General features: G+C 36.4%; 1 protein-coding gene across 1 annotated transcript in view; it reads right to left on the bottom strand.

Annotated features, from left to right (window-relative positions):
• Positions 1–24018, bottom strand: part of bark (protein bark beetle) — a 106885-nt gene that overhangs the window by 8114 nt on the left and 74753 nt on the right. Inside the window, 16 exon segments of the mRNA XM_071662074.1 lie at positions 1439–1501; positions 1712–1852; positions 5348–5533; positions 6584–6777; positions 7242–7492; positions 8790–8943; positions 10565–10742; positions 12092–12217; positions 13205–13267; positions 14873–14998; positions 15590–15714; positions 16083–16313; positions 16754–16965; positions 18878–19131; positions 20007–20264; positions 21141–21437. Coding sequence (XP_071518175.1) covers positions 1439–1501; positions 1712–1852; positions 5348–5533; positions 6584–6777; positions 7242–7492; positions 8790–8943; positions 10565–10742; positions 12092–12217; positions 13205–13267; positions 14873–14998; positions 15590–15714; positions 16083–16313; positions 16754–16965; positions 18878–19131; positions 20007–20264; positions 21141–21437 — 2859 coding nt within the window.

Below are 24018 nucleotides of genomic sequence, written 5' to 3'. Positions count from 1 at the left end.
CCTTAGTATTTACAAAATCTACTTTTAATGTTTCTAATTTTCAATAAATGTCTTTTACCAGGAGTGTAATAAAATCATTTGCAAAAACTAGCAGTATATGGAAAGAGTTTTTATACAGCAAGCTATTACCATATTTAATACAAGCCTTGACCAAATGAAAGGGTATTGTGTATGTACAAACATATATAAAATGACTTCAGTGACAAAAGGTTAAGAATTCATTCTTTTGTTTTACAGTTGACCCTGTCAAGTGTAGGGTCAGAGGAGGTGTCATAATTTGAGTGGGGATTCAAGGTGTAGATTTTCACAGTAACCATGGAAACTCAAGTTTATGAAGGAAGGATCATACCAATAGTTTTGGTTAACATGGCTCCTGACTTTGTGTGAGGATGTCACTTTTTTTCTGGGTCTGCTTCCACATCAAGAGTGTCTAGGTACCAATTCTGGTAATTCAACAGTGGCATGTGCTTTTGTAGTTGGGAAAGTATTGTGAGAATTTACAAATGAGCTTTTACAAAAATTACACGTTTAATCAATAGATAAATAAAATTACAAAAGAAATGTTGAGAGAGAGAAAGAGAGAGAGAGAGAGAGAGAGAGAGAGAGAGAGAGAGAGAGAGAGAGAGAGAGAGATCTGGTGAATGATCTGTTAAAAGATACTCTAAATATTTCAAATATTACTAAAGGAATGACTCCTGACAGTGCACTGTGCATGGGGACGGCATTTTGTCAAATCTAAATCTAACTTGATATACAAGCTTGTGTGAGCTATGTTTATAAAGAGTTACAGTACTGCTAAAAGACAATTCCTTGAGTAAAGCTGTACAAAAGTTGATGATAAACAAGAAGATTCTGTGAGGCTATGTACATGTACATTTGACTAACCTTTCGTTTGCAAAGATAGAGATTGAAAGCAAATATGACAACCACATGAAAAAGACTTTTAACCCTTAGGAAAAATATTTGTACATACATGTAAAACTGGTATGACATAAGCTATTTGTACATACATGTAAAACTGGTATGACATGAGCTAGAGACAAGCTACAACAACAAACAGAAGCATATGTGGATGTACTGCTTAGAATCACCACCCTAACATTTTTACTTTTGAGGAAGGTTCCATAGGAATTCATTTCATATCTTAATATAAATGGAAAGGTAATGCCAAACCTTAATAAACTGTCTGAGCAAAAATGAAAATCATGAAAGAATCTGTCAGGGCTTAGATTATTATTAAAGGTAACCATGCATCATAATATGTTTTCTATATCTTGAGCCATCTCTAAAATGACAGTATGTCAGCTATACTTTTCAATTATGGTAAATGTAGGTTGATAAATACTTCTATTTTTTGGTATGCAAGTACTGTACAATACTATATCAAAAACATTTAAGTACGGCCCCACACTGAAACATGTAATTCTATCTAAGTTACCCGTGTATGGACCAGGGTCGCCCAAAGCTGTACATGTAGGGGTTACAGGTCCTGTATGGGCTGCTGTAGGAGGAAATTTTTTTATTACAGTATATAGTGCAAAGTGCAGATGAATACATGTATGAAGAATATGTGCAATTATGCTGACCACAGAGTTAAATACTTTATAAAAAACTAGTAAACCTCATGCAAGCCTACATGCAATTGAAAGCAAAACAATTTAAGCAAAATAATTTTCAGAGTACAGATACCCTATAACCATTTACGCCCTACCTTGGGACATGCGAACCCTTCCCAGATGGTGGCTGTGGAAGTGGCCTTGACCAAGGTGGCCCCACCAGTGGCACATTTTGCTGACTAGTTGGGGGCAGGCGTGAGGTATGACCATAAGTAGAGAAAGTAGGTTGTCCATAACTGTAAATGTAAATATAAGGGCTTCGTACAAGCAGACAGTAAGTTGCACTACTGCATTCAGGAATAATTCACTGCTGTGTCTCTCTTTGTCAGTTGAAGAAATGGATTTTCCTGGGAGTGACAGGCTATTTGAAAGAATTCACGATACCATAAGAAGCACATACAAGATGTAACAAAGAAAATAGAGTGCAGTAACTTCCTGAAGAGATCTATAATGAATGAATGGACGTATGAAAGGACATGAACTTTTTGTGAGAATTTCAAAAAATAAGTTATAGACGGTTCTTTTTTTCATACTATTCGCCATTTCCTGTGTTAGCGAGGTAGCATTAAGAACAGAGGACTGAGCCTTTGAGGGAAATCCTCACTTAGCCCCCTTCTCTGTTCCTTCTTTTGGAAAATTAAAAATGAGAGGGGAGGATTTCCAGCCTCCCGCTCCCTCCCCTTTTAGTCGCCTTCTACGACATGCAGGGAATACGGGGGAAGTATTCTTTCTCCCCTATCCCTAGGGATAAAGTTAAAGATGGTGCCTGCTGTTAACTCTATCAAATATAGGTATTAGCAATTTATGCTAATATTTGTGAACAAAACCACCCTCTCGAGGGATTTCCTAAAAGGAACAGGTGTCAGAGATATTGATAGATAGATAGAACAAAATCAAAATGTACAGGGGGTTTAGAGTGATTCTTACTCCAATACTCAAAAGTTCTTGAAGACTTCACCTAAATCATAGTAGCTGAATCAAAAGGGATGTTTGTAATAGACTGAAGTAAGAGGTTCTTGAGTATTAGGTACATGTAGTCAGAAGGTACTGCAGACAGGAATATTATGTAGAAGTGATAGATCTGAGCTTCAGGCAGGACCATTAGGTAGGAGCCTCTAGAAACACTGTGCTAGAATTGACCTCTGCCAGTGGTCTGTTAAGGGTGCGGCACTAAAGGCTAAGAAGCAGCACTGGAGTTCACCAATTATGGTGACTCTTTTGCCAAGGCCACTCCCTTGAGGGAGTTCCCGGAAAGACCAGGCATCATAGATGAAGAAAGACAGAAACACACCATTATTTCTAACCCATCTTCCCTGAGATGGGAGGTACATCACCTACCCAACAGAGGGCTCTCTCAATAACATATTTCTAATTTCTATGTCAAATGCAAGAAGAATACCTCACTTTTGTGTTAAACAAAGAGATCTGGTAAGGTAGGCTTATGATTCTGAAGATTTTTGTGGTTTTGGTGTATTATACATGACAGCTAGAGACTGAGTGTGAACGAATGTGGCCTTTGTTGTCTTTTCCTAGCGCTACCTCACGCACATGCGGGCGGAGGGGGTTGTTATTTCATATGTGGCGGGGTGGCGACGGGAAAGAATAAGGGCAGACAGTATGAATTATCCACATGTGTATATATGTATATGTCTGTGTGTGTATATGTATGTATAAGTGAGATGTATAGGTATGTATATGTGCGTGTGAGGACGTGTATGTGAGTGGATTGGGCCATTCTTTCGTCTGTTTCCTTGTGCTACCTCGCTAACGCGGGAGACAGCAACAAAGTATAAAAAATAAATAAATATAAATATATATATCCATACTTGCTTGCCCCCCCTTGCCCCTCTCACCGATGTTCCCATTTGTTCTCTTGTCTTATGCATGTTATTAATCTTCCAAAACATCTTTTTATTCACCCTAAAGTTTAATGATACTCTCTTACCCCAGCTCTCATCTGCCCTCTTTTTCAACCCTTGTGCCTTCCTACTGACCTCCTGCTGCTTTCTTTTATACAACTCCCTGTCATTTGCACTCCTTCCTTGTAAGTACTGTCCAAATGCCTTTCTTTTCTTTTTCACTAACAACATATTCATACTTGCTTGCCTTCAATCCATTACTGATGACACCCCATCCCACAGGAGACAGCATCGCTATCCCCCGCTTCAGCAAAGTAGCATCAGGAAAACAGACAAAAAGGCCACATTTGTTCACATTCAGTCTCTAGCTGATATGTATAATGCACCAAAACCACAGCTCCCTATCCACATTCAGGCCCCACAGACCTTTCCATGGTTTATCCCAAACATTTCACATGCCCTGGTAAAGTCCATTGACAATAAGTCGACCCTGGTATACCACTTTGTTTCAATCCACTATATTCCTTGCATGCCTCTCACCCTCCTGTATGTTCAGACCCTGATTGATCAAAATCTTTTTCACTCCATCCTTCCACCTCCAATTTGGTCTCCTTCTTCTCCTTGTTCCCCCATCTCTGACACACACATATCCTCTTTGTCAATCTTTCCTCACTCATTCTCTCCATATGTCCAGAACATTTCAACTGACCCTCTTCTGCTCTCTCAACCACACTGCAGGATTTTTGAAGACACTGCAGTTATATAAAAATTTCAGAAAATGACATTACAATTAATCTGACTCAATTCTAAACTTGTTGATAATCCTCCCAAACTTTTTATCTAAATGCTTCAAAAGTACTTATTAAATTTTAGCTCATTTAAAAAAGAGAAGAAAAACTAAAAAATTCTGATGCAATTCTTATTCAACCTTGAACGTATCAATTACATAATGCCTGTGATCTGGTAGACTGGTAGAGGTAATTGCTCAAAAGGATACGTAAAAGCAGTAACAGGAAAAGACTATTTGTCATCTATTCTTTATGAGCAATTTAGTTTTGAAAGTGTTAATAAAGCAATGAAAACATGCTCCCATATCAAGTAACAGATACTTTATGCATTAAGAAAACATAAAATGTTGCATGTGCCTGCATTCAAGTATAGCAGTTAGAAAACAAGATGAATCATGCATTTTCCTGAATAAATGAAAATTATAAAAAAAAAAAAATGTCAAGCCTCAAAGGCTGGTAACTACTTTTCCATAACATCCCACTGCACATCATATAAGTAACATGACAACAGCAATTTTTACTTAAGGTTATGCTGATATGAGACATAAGCCCTGAAATGCGCTGCTACCAACAAACCTGGAGGTGGTAACATTGATAACTGTGCTCTCAATTTGGCATGCATTGTAAATCTATTAAATCTTCATGTTAACTTCAAACTTCACCAATACCAAGGCATTCCAAAAAAGATAAATGGTTATCAAACTAAAAGAGAGGCTTTATGAGCCTAGAAAGGGTAAGCTACATAATTATGGCTTTTAGCTTTCATGCAGGATATGCTGCAGTAAGAAACATCAGCAGTTTCCATAAGGATGAAATTCTTCCCTCACTTACCATTACTAGAGGCTTCATCAATCTCTGAATTTGTGTAAGTCCTTTGACAGTTATTAAGCTCTATCACTCTGAGCTGTATGATCTAAGAGAAACTAAGTTTGCTTAATGCATCAAAAAGAGTGTGTATCAAGTATAATAAATGAAATACAAATAGTTATCAGTTCCTACTACTACCTTACGAGGGCAACAGCGAACAGGTAGGAAAGGCAAGAGGCTACTGTAAACACAGTTTTGATCAAAACCGCAAGCATACCTGGATGGAGCAATGTTATTGTTTGAGCCATTCCACTCCTGCAAAGCAGCTTCAGTATAGGTGTTATTTTCCTGGGAGGCAAAGGTGGAGCTGTCTCTGAACCCATGATTTTGAAAGGTCATGTTAAAACTAGGGTGCACTAGTTCATTCACATTTTCATTTTCCAGATGGGGATCATCAGAGAATCTATAATAAAATAACTAACTTTTAGAATGATACAGTGAAACATTTCAATTTCAAGGTAGATTTTTTGAAAGTATATATAAAAAAGAAGTTTTTATATAGGAGAATCTTATATCTGTGTCCTGATAATGATTAAGTTAGGGTCATTTCGATGGCCTTTATATAGTCAGTTTCTGTATCTGAATCATCTTAGATGCTTCTTGCTATATTCTCTTTACTCTCTATATGCAAATTAGGGATGCACCAATGAATTGTAAAGAATGATGATAATTTTTTTTCTTTTCCTAATTTGAATGCCCTGGCTATGAAGCCTTAAAACAGTTTTCACTTTTCTTAATGCATTTATCCAATGCTTACTTTCATACAGGTCATATGAGATTATTACACCCAGGTCTTTTCCCTCATGTTATAGCTCAGCATTTTCATACAATATTTTGAAGTTGACAAGGCAGTATATGAAATAGAGTGAATAAAGAACCCTATGCATCAGTGTTGTGCGATATGTACCTCCTACACCAATATTCCAAGGAATTCTAGACAAATCACTTGAAGATTGTTTTTACTCAATCTGGCTATTTTCATCAGCACAAATGAGTGTTGTATAAGTTAGTGAGTAGGGTGTCAAAAGTATTCAATACTATGTAAAAAGCTCTACACAGAACAATCTTTCCCTTAACAAGCTTTCCTTTATACTGCTGTGATACAGATAAGATTAACAGAACCATGAATATGAGAACTGAAACACTCACCTTATGAGAACTTTTGAGTCCATTTAAAGTTCAAGAAAAGCCATTTCCTTATGCATCAAAACACAAGGGTGACACAGAATATCATATCAGTTAGGTTAAGATATACCATTTCCAAAACTGTATATGCTTTTCAAGACAGTGGTACACATACCAATTTATTCCCCCACTGATTTTACTCAATGTAAGTGCACTAATCTCAAGTCATTTTCTTAGTAATGTTACCATCTGCTATATACCGAAATGGATTTGATGTATCTTATTTTCTCAAATATCTCATTAATCATCATAACCCTTTAATACTTGCCTGTTGTCAAGTTCTGAAGTGTACCCTGGGGGTGATTGCATTGTTTCCTCATACACAACAAAGCTTGGATCCTCATCTACAGAAGAGTTGAGATTAGATTTCGATATAGAGTCAAAAGATCCACTAAGACCATTCATCCGTGCTGCACCTCCAACTGAACCTCCACCCTTCATGGGAATTGCTCGCTGAGGGTCCTGAGGAGATTGAAAACAAAGATATTAACCAAATCAATACTTATCATAAAGTGACCCTAAACCTATTTGGCATAATGGGGAAAGACCCATCAAATTAGCTAAACAGTAGTATTATCAGAGGCCCCAGAATTAGGTAAGACACTGAGATAGCTCATATATGTGTATCCTCAGGAATCTTCTGGCCAATGAGTGATTTATCAGGCCCTCCCTTCAAAAGTGCCAAAATGCCACAGGATATCACATCTGAGACCATCCATCAGTGCCAGTGACAATTCAAAAGGCTGAAGTTATAGTCTCTTAACTTCACTAATCAATACACAACAATGGCACTTACTACTTACTACTTATAAATGATCCTATCAAGATTACTGTACTTAAAATTAGTTTTAATATTTCGAATATGATAAGGAAAATTACCTCAAAGAGATATTATCAAACAGTGAAAAGTACTACTAAACACCAACCTCGATAATCCTTCTACGCCCCAAGTCACTGAAACCACCACTAGTGGTAGACATGGCAGATCTGTTGGAGCGAATGGATGCACGAATAGAATTCCTGCGCATAATACGCTCCTTCCGTCGTTCCTGTGACTTACAAACCCAGCAGGAAACACAAGCACCTACCAAGATCAAGCAGCCAATTGTCACAGCAATTGCTGCAACAGCTAATGGGTCAGAGGTCCAGGCAAATTTGTCAATAGTTTCATCTGGATCTGTGGGTAATCATGAAGAAAGGGCAAAGTGTAAATAATACTTACAAAAATCTTTAGTGTATAAATATTAATACGTATTATCTTTAGTTTATCACCTTCCAGAAAACTGTGATAAGTGAATATGAAAATATGTCACCTTGAAATGGGTGACTTTCTACTAGTGTAAACTCAAGCAGATGGGGTCAGGTATATATATATATATATACACAATATATATTTTGATGTCAAAAATAATATACAAGGAAAAATGAAAATGTACTGGCAAGTATACACAAATGCATTTGCTAGTATACTACAAAAATATGTAACACACTACTGCACGGTGTGAATATGAATTTTTTTATTACTTTCTTAATGCATTTGCTAAGGTAAACAACAGAATTTTGTTTGAACAAGTGGCAAAAAAAAACATAAAATGTTCGCTACAAAGATGAATCAAAGTGCTATCAATAGGGAAAATTCAAACTGGCAGCAGGTACAACTTTGTTTGAGGATAATTTTCTATAAGGTGCACCAAAAGAAACAGCATTAGCTTTAGTACTGTATGTATGAATGGTATCTGACAAATGAAAGGAGCCTAATAATATGTTCTCCTGATGATACTAGAGTATCATGATAAGATCAGAAGACAATGGGAAAATCCAAGAATATCTAAGTATAGTAAAAAATGATGAAGAAAAGCTCATGGAAGACACTGAAGATGAAAACAAATAAGTTAAGGAAACATTAACATTACAACGTTCATATATTACAAAGAGCACTTAGGAAAAAGACATTTGAAGTGGACACAAGGAAAGCCCCATCCTTATACTGCTAACATCATAATGATTTTTTCAATTTCTAATGCCATCCATATTCACTTATTCTTTGTTCAACCTGTTCCACCCTTTTCTTAAAAATCATCTGCATTCATTCTAACACTATCTTAAAGGATTTCATTCTGCCCCTAAAATCGATAAATACTTCTTTGAATTCCAGTTGAGGATCATGCAGGTACTATGTAAAGAACCTCAGTTGAATGTATATCATAAAACTCTTTTTGAAACATTTCTTTGAGTATGTTATACATCATTTTGACATTTGCCATGGCAGGCTATTTTCAAATAGATATTCATCAGAGTACCATTTACCTTCCTTTCAATTCTTCATATGGGATTCCAGATGAAAAGCAAAGTATGACGACTCTTCCAAAGTTATTTTCAAATCATGACTCACAGAGAAGTTGCAATTTTAGTTTTCACTCTGTTTTCTTTCATAGATATGTGTAAATACAGATAATTCTTAAGAATCAACTCACCAGATTCACAAATGAAGGGAAGATTCAGGTTGCAGTCAACAGAACGGACCTGTCTGTAGACAAAGGCAGCACATCCACTGATCACATCCAAGTGCTGCACCCATACCATGTCGTATTCCCACAGGTGATCAGGCTGCTGGTCTAGAAGCCAATGCTACAAAAAAATAAATTCATAAATTAATCAAACATGCAAACATGTTATTGATTTGTTAATAAATATTACAAAAGAGGAACTCCTTTCATTACCTATTAATTTCATAAATTTCTGAATTTCAACTAATATTACCCTCAAGAACGAGTGCAGTATTACACTGACACTTAAACTCAACCAAACTGTTATACACTAGTTTCAGCTGATGCAGAAAAATCCAAAGAAATCTTCACTGTAGATATCATACATATTCTTCATGCTTGTAGCTGTCAGCTTATCATAGTACATTACCACATCAAGGGTACATCTCTCTTGAAAGACCACATATGCAATTATTCCTATCAATATCTTCTACTTAAAATATTCCACCAATAGATATGGGCCTCCTAAGCTAGACGAGCAAACTCACTTATTTGGATCAGAAACTCTTTCCATAGCAAGTTTATACAGTCATTTGGAAACAAAAAAATTTTAGGGTGAACAAGAGCATCCACTGTTGTCATTATTACTTATATATTTTCCTTTCGTGACTTAATTCATGAGCTTGAGTACCTAAACACCAAGTAGTAGCCCTCTTTGAGAATTCTGTGCAAACTTAGACAATCTCTTTGAAGCCCAACTAATGCTTGGTATTGTATGTGGTATAAAGCATGAATCTTGTGGTCACATAGGAAAAAATTTGAAAGTCCTGCCTCGGATGTTCAAAGTATTTAAAGTTTATGTTAATAAACTGGGGATAGGGGAGCAAGAATACTTCCCACGTATTCCCTGCGTGTCGTAGAAGGCGACTAAAAGGGGAGGGAGCGGGGGGCTGGAAATCCTCCCCTCTCATTTTTTTTTTAATTTTCCAAAAGAAGGAACAGAGAATTGGGCCAGGTGAGGGTAGTCCCTCAAAGGCCCAGTCATCTGTTCTTAATGCTACCTCGCTAATGCGGGAAATGGCGAATAGTTTGAAAGAAAAAGAAAAAGTTAATAAAGAGACTCATAAATTCAAACAATGCTCTAAATGACACTAAAGTGAGGGCCCCCTAACTATCTAGGAATTACAGATTTATATAAAAAAAAGAAATTGTGAAAATAACGAGATAGATGGCATAATATTTGAAGGAGTTTTGAAATGTTAAAGTTCATAAGCACTCTATAGAAAGTTTTGAATAGTAAAAACAAGTATTTTCAACGACAGCAGAGTTGTTCATAGACACAGTTCAGATTTTTTTGATGGTCTTAATAAAAGGACTGGGAATATATAACAAATGTAAAGAGACTCTTTAAGACTTAGATATACTGTGCAATCAACTTAAATAGGAATATACAAAGATACTGGAGTAGGGTAAAGAACTAAGAAAGGGATGATTGAAAAGTGAATTAAGAACTATGAGATGGTATGATAATATATGGAAACAATGACATATAGAAAAAGACTGCCAATAAAAGGATAGTTCTGAGAGGCAAAACAAAGAAAGGAAATAAGAAACTGAAGAGTGATATGGAAGTCCAGAGTGAAAAAGTAAGTAGCATTTGTGAGTGAAGTTGCAAAAGGATTAGTGCTTCATGATAAGATAGCAAATATGCCATCCAGCTGGATAGAGGGAGATGTTACTTTGGATATATATACAGTACATACCTGTACTTCCCAGTACCACTTCTGCAGGAATGGAAGGGATGCATTGTCCTTTTTGCAAAATGTTTTGGCTTCTTCATGTGTTACTGGAGCACCAACATATAAGTAACAGCCATCACCCACCAGAGTGTAGCCTGGCTCACATCCTTGCAATAACGTATAGTTGTTGAGCTTCCACTTGCTGTGGAGAAATATTTATAACATATTGGGTATAAAAATACATTTTACCACACAAAACAGGGAACTCAAAACAATTATCACAATGGCACACAGCCTTCCAATATTTTCCCCACTTCCATATGCTTGGCACTCAGTTCTTTTCAGTACCATTTAGTACACCATTCCCATTCAAAGAACTCCATAACTAACCACCAATCCCCATACGGAAAACAAAAGCTTACTCCAGTTATAAACTTCAATAACCTGTCCTCACAGATGCCCCCATCCCTAGCTTATACAACACTTGTTACAAGATACACACTCCAAAATGACCTGACAAACACCAAACAACACAGTCTACAATGCAACAAACACTGATTCCATATATCATATGACACCCATGCCTGAAATGCCATTCCCATACTGAAGGCATGGATTACTTACTCCTAAATTGTCCTGCACTCATCTAACACAGACATACACATAACACTGCATTCCCAACCCAAAGGACATGTTTGGCTTCCTGAATATTGCTGAAGTTCCATAAGAGAGGCTTCTAGTACAGGAAGATAAAGGTTAAAGGTACATACTGCATATGAGATGGCCATGATTAAGATATCCAGCTGCCCATATCAGATACCATAAAAATGGCAAAAAATGCCAGCATGAAACATAAAACATTAGGGCTGAGCACTTAAAGATGAGAGATTTTCTGACTAAGAATCAAGGCACAGGTAGGGATGATGATAAAACTCAAGAAAGATGACTTGTAATGTAATTCTGCCAAATATCATAAAAACAATGAAGCTACGACTAAAAAGAAAGAGCCAGTCATAATGTGAGACTGGGAAAAGGGACCAGTCATGATAGCTCAGTGGAAGAGTTGAGAGAGGCTTGAACCTTGAGAATATATGAAAAGATACCAAACATTCTAAAAAGAAATATCCATGAACAAAATAGCATAAAAGACTGAGCAATCAGAAAAACTGGGAAACATAGATGTGTCAGAAAGGGTCTGCCTGTAAAGGTTAATAATTAAACAAGATAAAGGAAAGGCAGTGTCAAGGTAGGAAGAAAGTATCAAATCATAATAAGTCTAAAAGTTTGAAAACAGAAAAGGGTAAAGAGAAGAAAGGAAAGAAGCTCAATTCAAAAATACATTAATAAAACAGTAAAACAGAAGCATGGGACAAAAAAAAGAAAGAAAAGGACTGAGGAACTAAACCATAAGAGATCCAAAATAAGAGTATGTACTCAAATGCTGGGTTAGTGGGAAGTCGTACAAAATTTGAACTAAAAATATTTCCTAATTCATGCCATGTACATCATTAATGGAATATACAATAAAATGAAGTACACATAATTTCATACCTATAATCAACACGAAGAAGTGTCTCATCATCTGTTTTATCATGGATACGTCCAGACACCGCGACAGATGTGTTGAATCCCCACCAGTTGTTACGAGCATCAATCGGTGTCTTCCATACATCAGATCTGCAAACCAGGCAGTACGCACATCAGACAAATGTCAATTTCCCTAAACAAAGTCTTCCAATACCAAAGCCAATCATGCTAAATGAAACTACTAATCTGCAATGGCTGAAGCCTTACCCATAGTGAAATCAAATGAAAGAGAATCTGTTGAAGTTAAACATCAAATTCTTATTAGTATTTCCATATTCACTTTTCCAAGATTTTATATCAATTACACTATCAAAATCCAAAGAATTAATCATCACATAAAAGAAAATCTAATTAAAAACTAATATATAATCACCATAAAATTACAACAGCAGTTTATGTTACTTAAGTTAATGTAAACCACAGAAAGAAACATTACAGTTTATCATGGAAAGCGAAAACTCTACAATTCTTTTACGTTTTACCAACTATCGAAACAAAGCACGAACAAATACATCCTAGTGATTCAATTTCATCCTTTTTACCTTTACTTTAAAATTTTTTACCAATAAGCTTATACTTAATACTTGAAGTAATTACATTATTTTCAGAACACAGTCTTAATCCTATTTGCAGGTATAAAGAATATTTACACTATTATGTTAGTCAAAGCACCAAACTACTTTAAAATTGGCTACTGCTACTAATTTACATCAAGAATAACAGCATCTATCACAGTCATCCTAAACCATGTTAACCAGTAGCTTGATTATCCAGGAAACTAAGAGTCAACAAAATTGCTGACCTTCACCTGTACACTATCATTTTTCTGAATGTGCACTGTCCAAAAATTTCTAAAGAAAAAAAAAAAAATCCATATATAGGTAATGTTCCAAGCACAAAGAAATCCATGTCTGAGGACAAGCTAGGTACCTCTTCAGTGTGCTCAGAAAACAGTTGTCATCGAAAACAGAAAACCAGGTATTCTGTAACACCAGCACAAAAAGGATAATCAAGTTAATGGCTTACTGGTGCATGTCTCTTTCAATAAGCTGACTCATCTATCATCTAACTACTAACCTCTCATCAACAAGTTCACTGTAGATATCCACTTGTGAGCATTCCGTGGATATGTTGCAGCGCCTGTAATCCACAAGCAAGCATGCAGTGTTGTGTTCATAAAATAACATGCATTTATCAGAAATGAAAGAAAATAAAGCTCCCAATAACCATCTAAAATAAAAGAATGGCTTTGTAATGCTGTAGCCATAGAAATTTGTATCTACAAAGTAATGCTGAATACTAGAAAGTGTGAGTGTAGAGCAAAAGATCTGAGGCTTATAATAATTCATAGTATGGAACACTATAGTAAAATACAATGTTAACATAACTAAAAAAAAAAGTAAAAACTACAGTAAACAGGTGATATTACAAAGCCATTTGAGTTTACTCTTTGCCTTACATTTGAAATTGCAGTTAACTTCGATGTGAAGTTTAAAACTTCACAGTTTACAACTCTGTGAATTTTCTGAATCATTCTGAGAGCCCACAATATCTAGTCAAAACTCTGTTTTCTGAATAGAAGATAACACAAATGGCTCATAAAGTTAACTTATCAAACTTCACTTTTCACTAGTTACTCTTCTTTAGATTATAGTTTCCATAACTTAAGCAGTATCTGTACAACTTAAACAATGTAGAAAGAATGCATTTGGCGGCATGATTCTGGCATTACAGCATTTCACAAGAACATTTTCTTTATTCCAAAAAGTTGTCAAATTCTCACAAATCAAATTCACGAGTTTGTCTGGATACATTTACTGAACTAAACAAAAACTGCAAGTATAAAACAAGTAATGAGTAAAAAACTTCCCTACTCTCGTAGACTTACTACTCTCGGGAGGAAAAATTTGATTAATAGAGAGGCATACATGTGTATGTAGTGTAGATGTGTAGATAAAACTTCATATTGTCCAATAAAAATACTGCACTGGCAAGTCTTTCGCATAATCCTTTGCTTTCAATCTCTGAAAAGCATTCTAAAGCTTACAAAAAGCCAACCATGCAATATCACATTTCCTTTTACATGGACATAACCTTACCTACGGAGTCCAGATCTGTGCGTGGGCAGTCAAGGAGGCGTGCGAGGTGCATAAAGTTGTGAGATTAGAAATGCATATTATACTGTAGACTATCTTCATCACCCTAAAAGTAACATCCAGGAAACATTCTCAAGTAAACTTCAACATCTATGAATGATTCTATGAAAACATCCAGTTTAGCTTGGGTTTGTAACTAGGCCAGAAACAACTAACTAGCTTGTTAATATTATCCAAAACTTATGGGGAAAGACATTCTAAATAACCCACATATATACTACTTCATATGGGGATAGCAACAAGAGTACAGACAAGCTACAATGGGCACTGTCAAATACTTCACAGTTAAACATGGGGGATAAAAACAATATTAAAGTGCCAAGATACAAGGCCAAAGGCCACAGGAATCTGGTCATATGAACAAAAAACACTGCTCAAATATGACAACACACTTGCAGTTTCTATTAATTGCTTTAATGACTCATTACCTAATTTCAACTGCCATAAGTATCATGTTTTACAATGTGAGAACATATTCATCTAAATGGGAATATGAAAGTTGACAAATTGGTTTTGATATGTGAAAAGCTTCTTATTCCAAACAAAACAATGAAACTTAAAAAGACAAGCAGAATTCAAAGCAACTTACACAGACTCATTCACAGCAACCAGTTCATAAGCATTATCCCAGTTGTAGAAAACATTATCTACGAACTGCTGACCAGCACTCCCTGCTATAACGGTGCCTTGGTAAGTTGGATCCACTGCCATATTCCTGTGGCAGCAATACTTCTGTTACAACAGCATTACATGATGTACAATCTTAGCAGCCAATACATGTATGCTAAACGCAGAAAAAAAGTTGTTACATAAGAATTCAAAGTTCTTAATTCTAAGATTATCAAGGTAACCTATCAAATTGGTTCTGATTCGATCTCTAGGTAGACTTACACAAATACTTCAAATTCTGTGAATAATTTTTCAATGACCTCCCAAAAAATCTTTACATTCAGCAGAGAATCTGGGTTTAATCTTAGATTCAAATGATTTTACTCAAGAAACAGAAAGTTACAGACAAACTAGTACGTATGATTCAATTCCTGATGCACTTATGCCTAACATGAGTTGCATCCGAAGAGCAATATTCTTCAGTGTTTGAAGGGATGCATCATTTCAATTTTCTTTAAATACATGAGGAAGGGAACACAGTCTTTCAGAAGAAAGGTACATCATAAATGGAAGTAAGGGAATTTGATCAAAGAGAATATCAGACAGACAAATGAAAAGATCAGCACTCAGTCATCTACTCCCATACCAGGGCTGGTAGGGAACTAGTTTATATATAAATATTTGAAATTATACTCACTTAGCAAAACTGTTATGGGAAGTTGTTTGATACACAGGAAGACGGACCTTCTGGAACCCATAGATATCCAAGATGTGACGGCCAATGTTGCTATGAAGATAGTTATGAGTGAAAACAGACACCACCTGCAAGACACAAGTAAGGTTCAATTATAGTTATACTAATGCCTGTAGGAAATTAATCACTATTAAACAAAAATGTACTGAATTCTGAAAGGTTCATCCATGAAAAAATTCATACGTAAAATTACCATTAAAACCATGATGATGCAGGAAAGCAATAAAGACTGAAAATAGTAAATAATAAAAAAACACAGTTCAGCATGAGAATAAGCTGCTGATCATCTTGTTTAAGTGAAGAATGCCACAGAAGTGAAACATCATTATGTCCCTGCATTACTCTTTCCAGTAACAAAAGCCAAGAGATTTACTAAGCAATATTTTCCTATCATGTGGAAAATACCAGAAAAATAAAATATGAACTATCTGCTCACCTGAGCTAAGGTGATGACATCATGGTACGGTGAAAATGACCAACTGAAATCATTGTACGCAATGAGAGCATGTTGATAGGCTGAATTTTCCCTGGATGCAATGTACAGGGCAGGCCAATGAAGAGTTCCCTCGAACAAGTTGTTAGTAACATTGGCTTGTAACTTTGTAGCAGCACCCATGGATCCAGCCATGATATAAATTCCTCCAGTGTTATTACGCACAAGGTTATTCTGTTAAAATGAGCATCAAATGAATGATCTTGAATGAGTGTTTTTAGCACATTTCCCACATAACCAGTTCCCTAAAAGTATACACTATATTTTAATTGTTTTCTCAAACTCCACTCTCATTTGAATATGTAGCATGTGCATACCTTTTTGTTCAATTACAAAGATCCTCATATAATTTTCTATATCATATGTACTTTTCCAAATTTCATTTTGAACACAAGCTGATTTGTTAAGTGACACATATATCAATATCAACAACCCCAACCTACTACAAAACACAACAAAGCACATCAAATTTGTTTACACAAGTACTTCTCCTACCTTAACAAGATATCATTAGGAAGTGACAAACAACAGCCTCATTTGCACACAACTCTACAGGATTCTTACAAGATCCAAAAATATCTTGGGACATATTACAGATGAGAATCATTACAAACCTTGAAGTAAACATCCTGCATATTCTGAAGATCCAAGTAAACTGCTGCTCTAGTAGTGGTGAAATTTCCATACAGCTGTCTGCCATTGTTCTCTATACGGCTATACGACACACATACCCAAGGGTTTACCTCACCCGCCGTAGCAGCAAAGACAGCACCCTCAACATTATCGTAATATTCATTATAGGTCAAATTGTGGAGAACATTTCGATCTGTGCAAAAATAAATTTTCATTAATAAGCTTCTCTTTGTACAGTAAAACTATAAAACTGTCAATTTCAGATTCTCTAAACAAGCTTTAAAATCAATCAACCAAAAAGTGTAACCACAAAATCATGCATCAAAAGACCTCTAGTCATTCAGATGTTAACATTTTAAATCACAGCTCAGCCTACTTTTTGTGATAACACAATCCTAGTTCTTTGATAATCCACTGTGTTATTTCACAACAGAGTCAATGGCTACTGGCACCTGAAAGTTTGGAAACAAGTATCCAATCACACATGATAATAAATTATGTATTCTCTTTTCATAAAGACTGTTTTCTTCATATTAGAAATATGAGCTAGATCTGTAATGGAAAATTGAGCAAGAAAAAAAATAAAAATGGTCTCACAACTGAACATAAAATCTTCAAAATTCATCCTTACATCTATTCAGAAATCACAGATCCCTTCTTTTCAAATCCTTTACATAACAGGTAATGAATATAGTCTATAAAATAATATATGGATTATCTAATATTTTCAAGTGCTTATCCATTTGTTGCTTTGTCTTTCATGGCTGAATAACAGCATCAAAAGCTCCAAATTTTGGATGTAAGTATTTCAGGATCTGGGAAAGGTTTTAAGCTAATGTACATTGGCCTTTAAGACCTCCAAAGGCCACATTTCAAAAGCCTTACTTATTACACGCGGTTTAATGCAATCATTCAAAGGTAAACGTAAGCATATAACTATCATTACACATACAGCTTTAGAATGAATGTAAGTGAATGAGGCCTTTTCTTCATCTGTTCCTGGCCTACCACATAAAAAAATTATAGAATGTTAAGAAATGTATTATCAACATCAATTTAATGCTCCTTTACTGACTGCACGTTTAAACAAATAAAAGTTCTGCTCTTCATTACTGACTGCACGTTTAAACAAATAAAAGTTCTGCTCTTCAAACTGCTAAAAAAAAATTCATGAAAGCCTTTTTTCCCACACAGCACTAGATATCCCAGCTAGGAAACTTAGCAGCCTCAAAGACAAGATCCAAGGGTACCAGAACCTGGCCTTAAAGGCCAACAAAGGACAATTTTGAAAATGATAGAAATGATTTTCTATAATAGCTATTTCTGTCCCATGCAGTTCTGGGTACACAAGCTAATAATAAACATTATCACATCAAACTTCCTAAATGCAGATTCCTCCTCACTGGGTACCACTTATCCTCCTCTCTTTTTCCTGAAATGCCTTACTCTGTAAGCAAAAACTCCTCACTCTCTTCAACAACTTTCCCTTTACCCCACGTACTTGTAGCACTGCCCAGAGGGCCTCTCCCTCAATCCTACCACACACTTTCTCCACACCCATTAATATGATACACAATTCCCTCTTTTTCTCTAGACACCTCTTAAACATATTCTGCAAAGAAAACACTTGATCCACACATCCTTTATCCTTCCCATAGCTATACTGCTCCTTCCCCTTAAGATAATCTGTGCATGCCATCATCCTATCAACCTCCACCCTACCATACACCTTACCAGTCCACTAAATAGGCTAATATCTTTGTAACTCATATATTCATCTTTGTACCCCTTACCTTTACACCAGGATATTATACATAAAATACCAAAAACTCTGTAACAGAAACTAGCTTAAAAAATACAGTGGGTACCATTTATAATTGATATCTGAAAAGAAAATAAACTAGATTAATATACAACACTATCAAATACACTTACTTATTGTGATTGCATTATGAATGACAACTACAGTGGATGTAAATGAATGAGGCCCTTTACTCAACTGTTCTTGGCACTACCATGACAACATGGGAAATGTAGAACATATATAGAAAGAAAAAGGTATTAAGTAACTTAAGAATACTTGCAGGCCCCTTAAATTTACTTACTGATGCCAAGATCTGATATGGGCAATGTTACAACTTCAGCAACAAAGCCAAGAAGTCCTGATGCTCCAGTTGCATGAAGTTCCACCGACAAACTAGTGCCTTCGGTCTTGAAAAACTGCATGTGGTTCCCACTGTTGACATGAATCTCAGCGAACACCTCGGTGGTATAATTATATATGTCGCCATCATACAGGACAATGCGGTCTCTCACGACTGGATCCAAAGTGGAGTTGTACAGATTGAAGTGAAGGAGCCTAATTAATGACAATGAAATGGTTTTAGTTGAAAACCTTCTTTGAATCTTTAAAGTTTTCACACAACAATGATTCTATAACTACTTTTTCATAAAGTGAAAAGTATTCTAAGTATTCTGTTTTACTTCTATGAAAGAAATGCAAGCAATAATCAAGCAAAATCAAAATGAAACATTATAAGCATGCACTTAGCCATAAACAAAACCCCAGTTAGAAGTAGAAAGGTTATCTTCTGTGAATTAACATCTATCTCAACACATTCATTAAGTCCATCATGACTGGAATGTTCCCTCTTAAAGATCCGATAAAACAGGTGAGATCACCAAAAGAGAATACAGTGGTATATGAGCAGCTCCTAAACACGAAGACATGCTATGAACAACACTCATCTGGGTTCATTTACAATAAAACCTACACTAAGATGCGAGGGGGTTAACTACAGTTAATGGGTATCAACTTCTCATTAGGAAATGGAGAAGCATTTTCAATAAAGATTTTTCTTCATATTGTCACAATATAAAAAGAAGTCACAAGCCACAGCTCATCATAGTATGTCTTCATGAGTGTTGTATCTTAAGTTCCATAAAACTTGCTACAGTAAACACCAAACATCTAGATACAGGTAATCAGAAGCTAATCTTCTAGACATCATCATGACCCTCATTAGCAAGCATTTATCTCAGAAAAAATCCTCCCTACATTCCTGTCTTTAGAAGGTAATAATATTATACAAGAAGGGTTTCCAGCCCCCCCAGCTTCTTACCATTCGTTGTATCATAAAACAAAAAGGCTACATGGGCAGTATTCTTACTCCCCTCTCCCTAGGAATATGAAAGAATATAATCACATGAAAACTTGTATCCAAACTCACATACCTGAATCCAAAGTTTTTGACATTGAACACTGATGAGAAAATTTTCACACAATCCACAGGTCGATTATCATATTTATAGTATACAATAAGCCTCTCCTCAATCTTGAGTTCTTTAGTAGAGTCACAGATGTCTACCATCCCAAACATGTGGTATGGAAGACGCAGTTCATTAAGAGGGAAAAATGATGACTGATCTGTTTCACGTGTCTCTCCGGTTAGACCCATGAGTGTCACACCAACACCCAAGTTATTTTCAAACCTGGTGAAATAAATAATCTTAATAGGATAGCAGTGTTGGCTTAATCACATGGCAACCAATATACCATATTTCATATACTTTGGTAACTTACAAAAATCTTATCAAAGGGCAGAACACCAAAAGTAACTAATTAGGAGCTGCAGAGTATCTGAAACTAAAAGTTATACAAAACCCCAGTGAAGGTGGTAAAGGACATATTGACTCAAGTTCACTTAAAAGTTTTAACAGGGTACACACTAGAGAAGAACTATATGTAGGCTGGCAATGATGGCAAGTTCATTCACGACTACACGTGTTAAGTTTGCAAAGATGCATCTCACACGAAAAACTTACCTTTCATAAATGTGGCAAGGAAATCAAAATGATAAAAGACAACCATTAACTCCTCATTGTCATCTTCATCAGGGTTGCATCCCAAACCAACCGTACAATTATGTCTTCTATCACAATAAGCTCCTACCCTGAATCCACTTCCTTATCTGTTCTTATAAGTATGTAATGATCGTTGTCACTGTAAAACTATGACACATGAATTATATAGCTAATAACCAAGAGCTAATATATCTCTAAATTCCCACATTCTATAAAACTATCAAGCTTTTGTAAAAATTCTCAAACCTTCCTTCTCTTACCCATATCACATTCCACTCTGCTAAAAGACCCTGCATATCTTGTCATAGGCAATGTTGTTTTGGTCTGATACCTGATGCACCTTTTGTGAGATTCAATGCGCAGAACTGTGGTCTATAACCCTATCCCCAAAGGCTGGCAAAGAGTTGAACTGTTATCCTAATACAAACACAAAAAGAAAAAGCACACAAAAATTTAATTACTTTTAATGAACTAAGAGATGCATAAATCCAAGTCATGACTTACTTGTTGTACAACATATCAAATCCATCTGCGCCAGAGACAATTGACAGACCATCATATGCAGAATTCTTGACAGAAACTCCCCTTAGCTTTGGTGTCTCATGGAAAGAAAGAATTGCTGGAGATTTGTCATTATGAAGTATGCCTGCTCCCTCAATATTCACCCACTCCATCACAGAAGGGATGACAGTGCTTCGTGAAGATCCATGGACTAATGGATGAGCATGTGAATGTTCTGGACTGTTTGTATCATGAATCCTCTGATACACACTCATGTGCTCAAAGTTAGGGATGGAAAACCTGTAAAAATGGATGAAATGAAGAAGCAGGTAATCAACATATGATTGTTTATTTCACTTACTATCATGAAGTCTCTCAGTGTAATAAAGACCATCTAAATACACGAGATCTATTCAAAATGCCCTCAAAGGTAACAAAAACAATTTATATTACTTTATACTTCAGCTCCAAAAAGAAGAGTGAAACCTGTTATTCAGCTTCAGGGACACACTTAAAATCCAAAGTAAAAAATCATGGCCCTATCAAGTGTACTCAAACATATCATGTGCATTTCTCGACACGTGATTCCAAAATCATGATAACCCAAAGTGTCTTTCATTTCATCTTTCCATCTCCTCCTTGGTCTCCCCTCCCTACTTCCTCCCTCCAATTCTGACACATGAATCCTTTTAGTCACTCTCTCCTTGCTTATCCTCTCCATATGTCCATACTATTTCAGCACACCCTTATCAGATGTCTCAATCATACTGTGCCTAATACTGCAACTACTCTTACTTTGTCAATACTTACAAGATCAAACCACCTCACAAAACACACTATCCTTAGTCTTTTCATTTCTATATTGTCCACCTTCTGTTCTTTTGTATACCCTATTAAATGTATCCAATTAAATAAGACATCCTTGAATATGGTAAAAGCATTTTCAATCATGTCTCTAGAATCAAGCAAAACTCATGCAAGAGCTAATATGTGCTTGAAGTAAAATTCTAATGTTAAAGAGCACATCTTGGTGATAACATGATTTTGATAAATGGGGCTAAGTGAAGCGCTGACTCCCATTTGATCATGGTATCTGATCAACAATGCATTACACTTTGGTAAAAGCAATCAATAATCCTTATACTATTCTTTATTCTCATGATATCAACTACCAGCCCACATCTTCTATTCTTACACCTTCTATTTACTGTCCAGTCACCCTTACTTTCCTATAATTCAAGGGACCAATACCTCTGTCGACTGGATTCTTCTGATGCATTTATAATCTCGTGCAACATCTACCACTAAATATATTCAATTTTTTATTTTATTTATTTATTTTGCTTTGTCGCTGTCTCCCGCGTTAGCGAGGTAGCGCAAGGAAACAGACGAAAGAATGGCCCAAACTGCCCACATACACATGTACATACATACATGTCCACACACGCACAATATACATACCTATACATCTCAATGTACACATATATATATACAGAGCATCAGATTGGAGAAGAGCAGTGTGGTTTCAGAAGTGGTAGAGGATGTGTGGATCAGGTGTTTGCTTTGAAGAATGTATGTGAGAAATACTTAGAAAAGCAAATGGATTTGTATGTAGCATTTATGGATCTGGAGAAGGCATATGATAGAGTTGATAGAGATGCTCTGTGGAAGGTATTAAGAATATATGGTGTGGGAGGAAAGTTGTTAGAAGCAGTGAAAAGTTTTTATCGAGGATGTAAGGCATGTGTACATGTAGGAAGAGAGGAAAGTGATTGGTTCTCAGTGAATGTAGGTTTGCGGCAGGGGTGTGTGATGTCTCCATGGTTGTTTAATTTGTTTATGGATGGGGTTGTTAGGGAGGTAAATGCAAGAGTTTTGGAAAGAGGGGCAAGTATGAAGTCTGTTGGGGATGAGAGAGCTTGGGAAGTGAGTCAGTTGTTGTTCGCTGATGATACAGCGCTGGTGGCTGATTCATGTGAGAAACTGCAGAAGCTGGTGACTGAGTTTGGTAAAGTGTGTGGAAGAAGAAAGTTAAGAGTAAATGTGAATAAGAGCAAGGTTATTAGGTACAGTAGGGTTGAGGGTCAAGTCAATTGGGAGGTGAGTTTGAATGGAGAAAAACTGGAGGAAGTGAAGTGTTTTAGATATCTGGGAGTGGATCTGGCAGCGGATGGAACCATGGAAGCGGAAGTGGATCATAGGGTGGGGGAGGGGGCGAAAATTCTGGGGGCCTTGAAGAATGTGTGGAAGTCGAGAACATTATCTCAGAAAGCAAAAATGGGTATGTTTGAAGGAATAGTGGTTCCAACAATGTTGTATGGTTGCGAGGCGTGGGCTATGGATAGAGTTGTGCGCAGGAGGATGGATGTGCTGGAAATGAGATGTTTGAGGACAATGTGTGGTGTGAGGTGGTTTGATCGAGTAAGTAACGTAAGGGTAAGAGAGATGTGTGGAAATAAAAAGAGCGTGGTTGAGAGAGCAGAAGAGGGTGTTTTGAAATGGTTTGGGCACATGGAGAGAATGAGTGAGGAAAGATTGACCAAGAGGATATATGTGTCGGAGGTGGAGGGAACGAGGAGAAGAGGGAGACCAAATTGGAGGTGGAAAGATGGAGTGAAAAGGATTTTGTGTGATCGGGGCCTGAACATGCAGGAGGGTGAAAGGAGGGCAAGAAATAGAGCGAATTGGAGTGATGTGGTATACAGGGGTTGACGTGCTGTCAGTGGATTGAACCAAGGCATGTGAAGCGTCCGGGGTAAACCATGGAAAGCTGTGTAGGTATGTATATTTGCGTGTGTGGACGTGTGTATGTACATGTGTATGGGGGGGGGTTGGGCCATTTCTTTCGTCTGTTTCCTTGCGCTACCTCGCAAACGCGGGA

This window comes from Panulirus ornatus, chromosome 5 (assembly GCF_036320965.1).
Source record: "Panulirus ornatus isolate Po-2019 chromosome 5, ASM3632096v1, whole genome shotgun sequence".
Classification (NCBI taxonomy): Eukaryota; Metazoa; Arthropoda; class Malacostraca; order Decapoda; family Palinuridae; genus Panulirus; species Panulirus ornatus.
The sequence above is the reverse complement of the archived record's forward strand: the minus strand, read 5'-3'. Positions and strand labels throughout refer to the sequence as shown.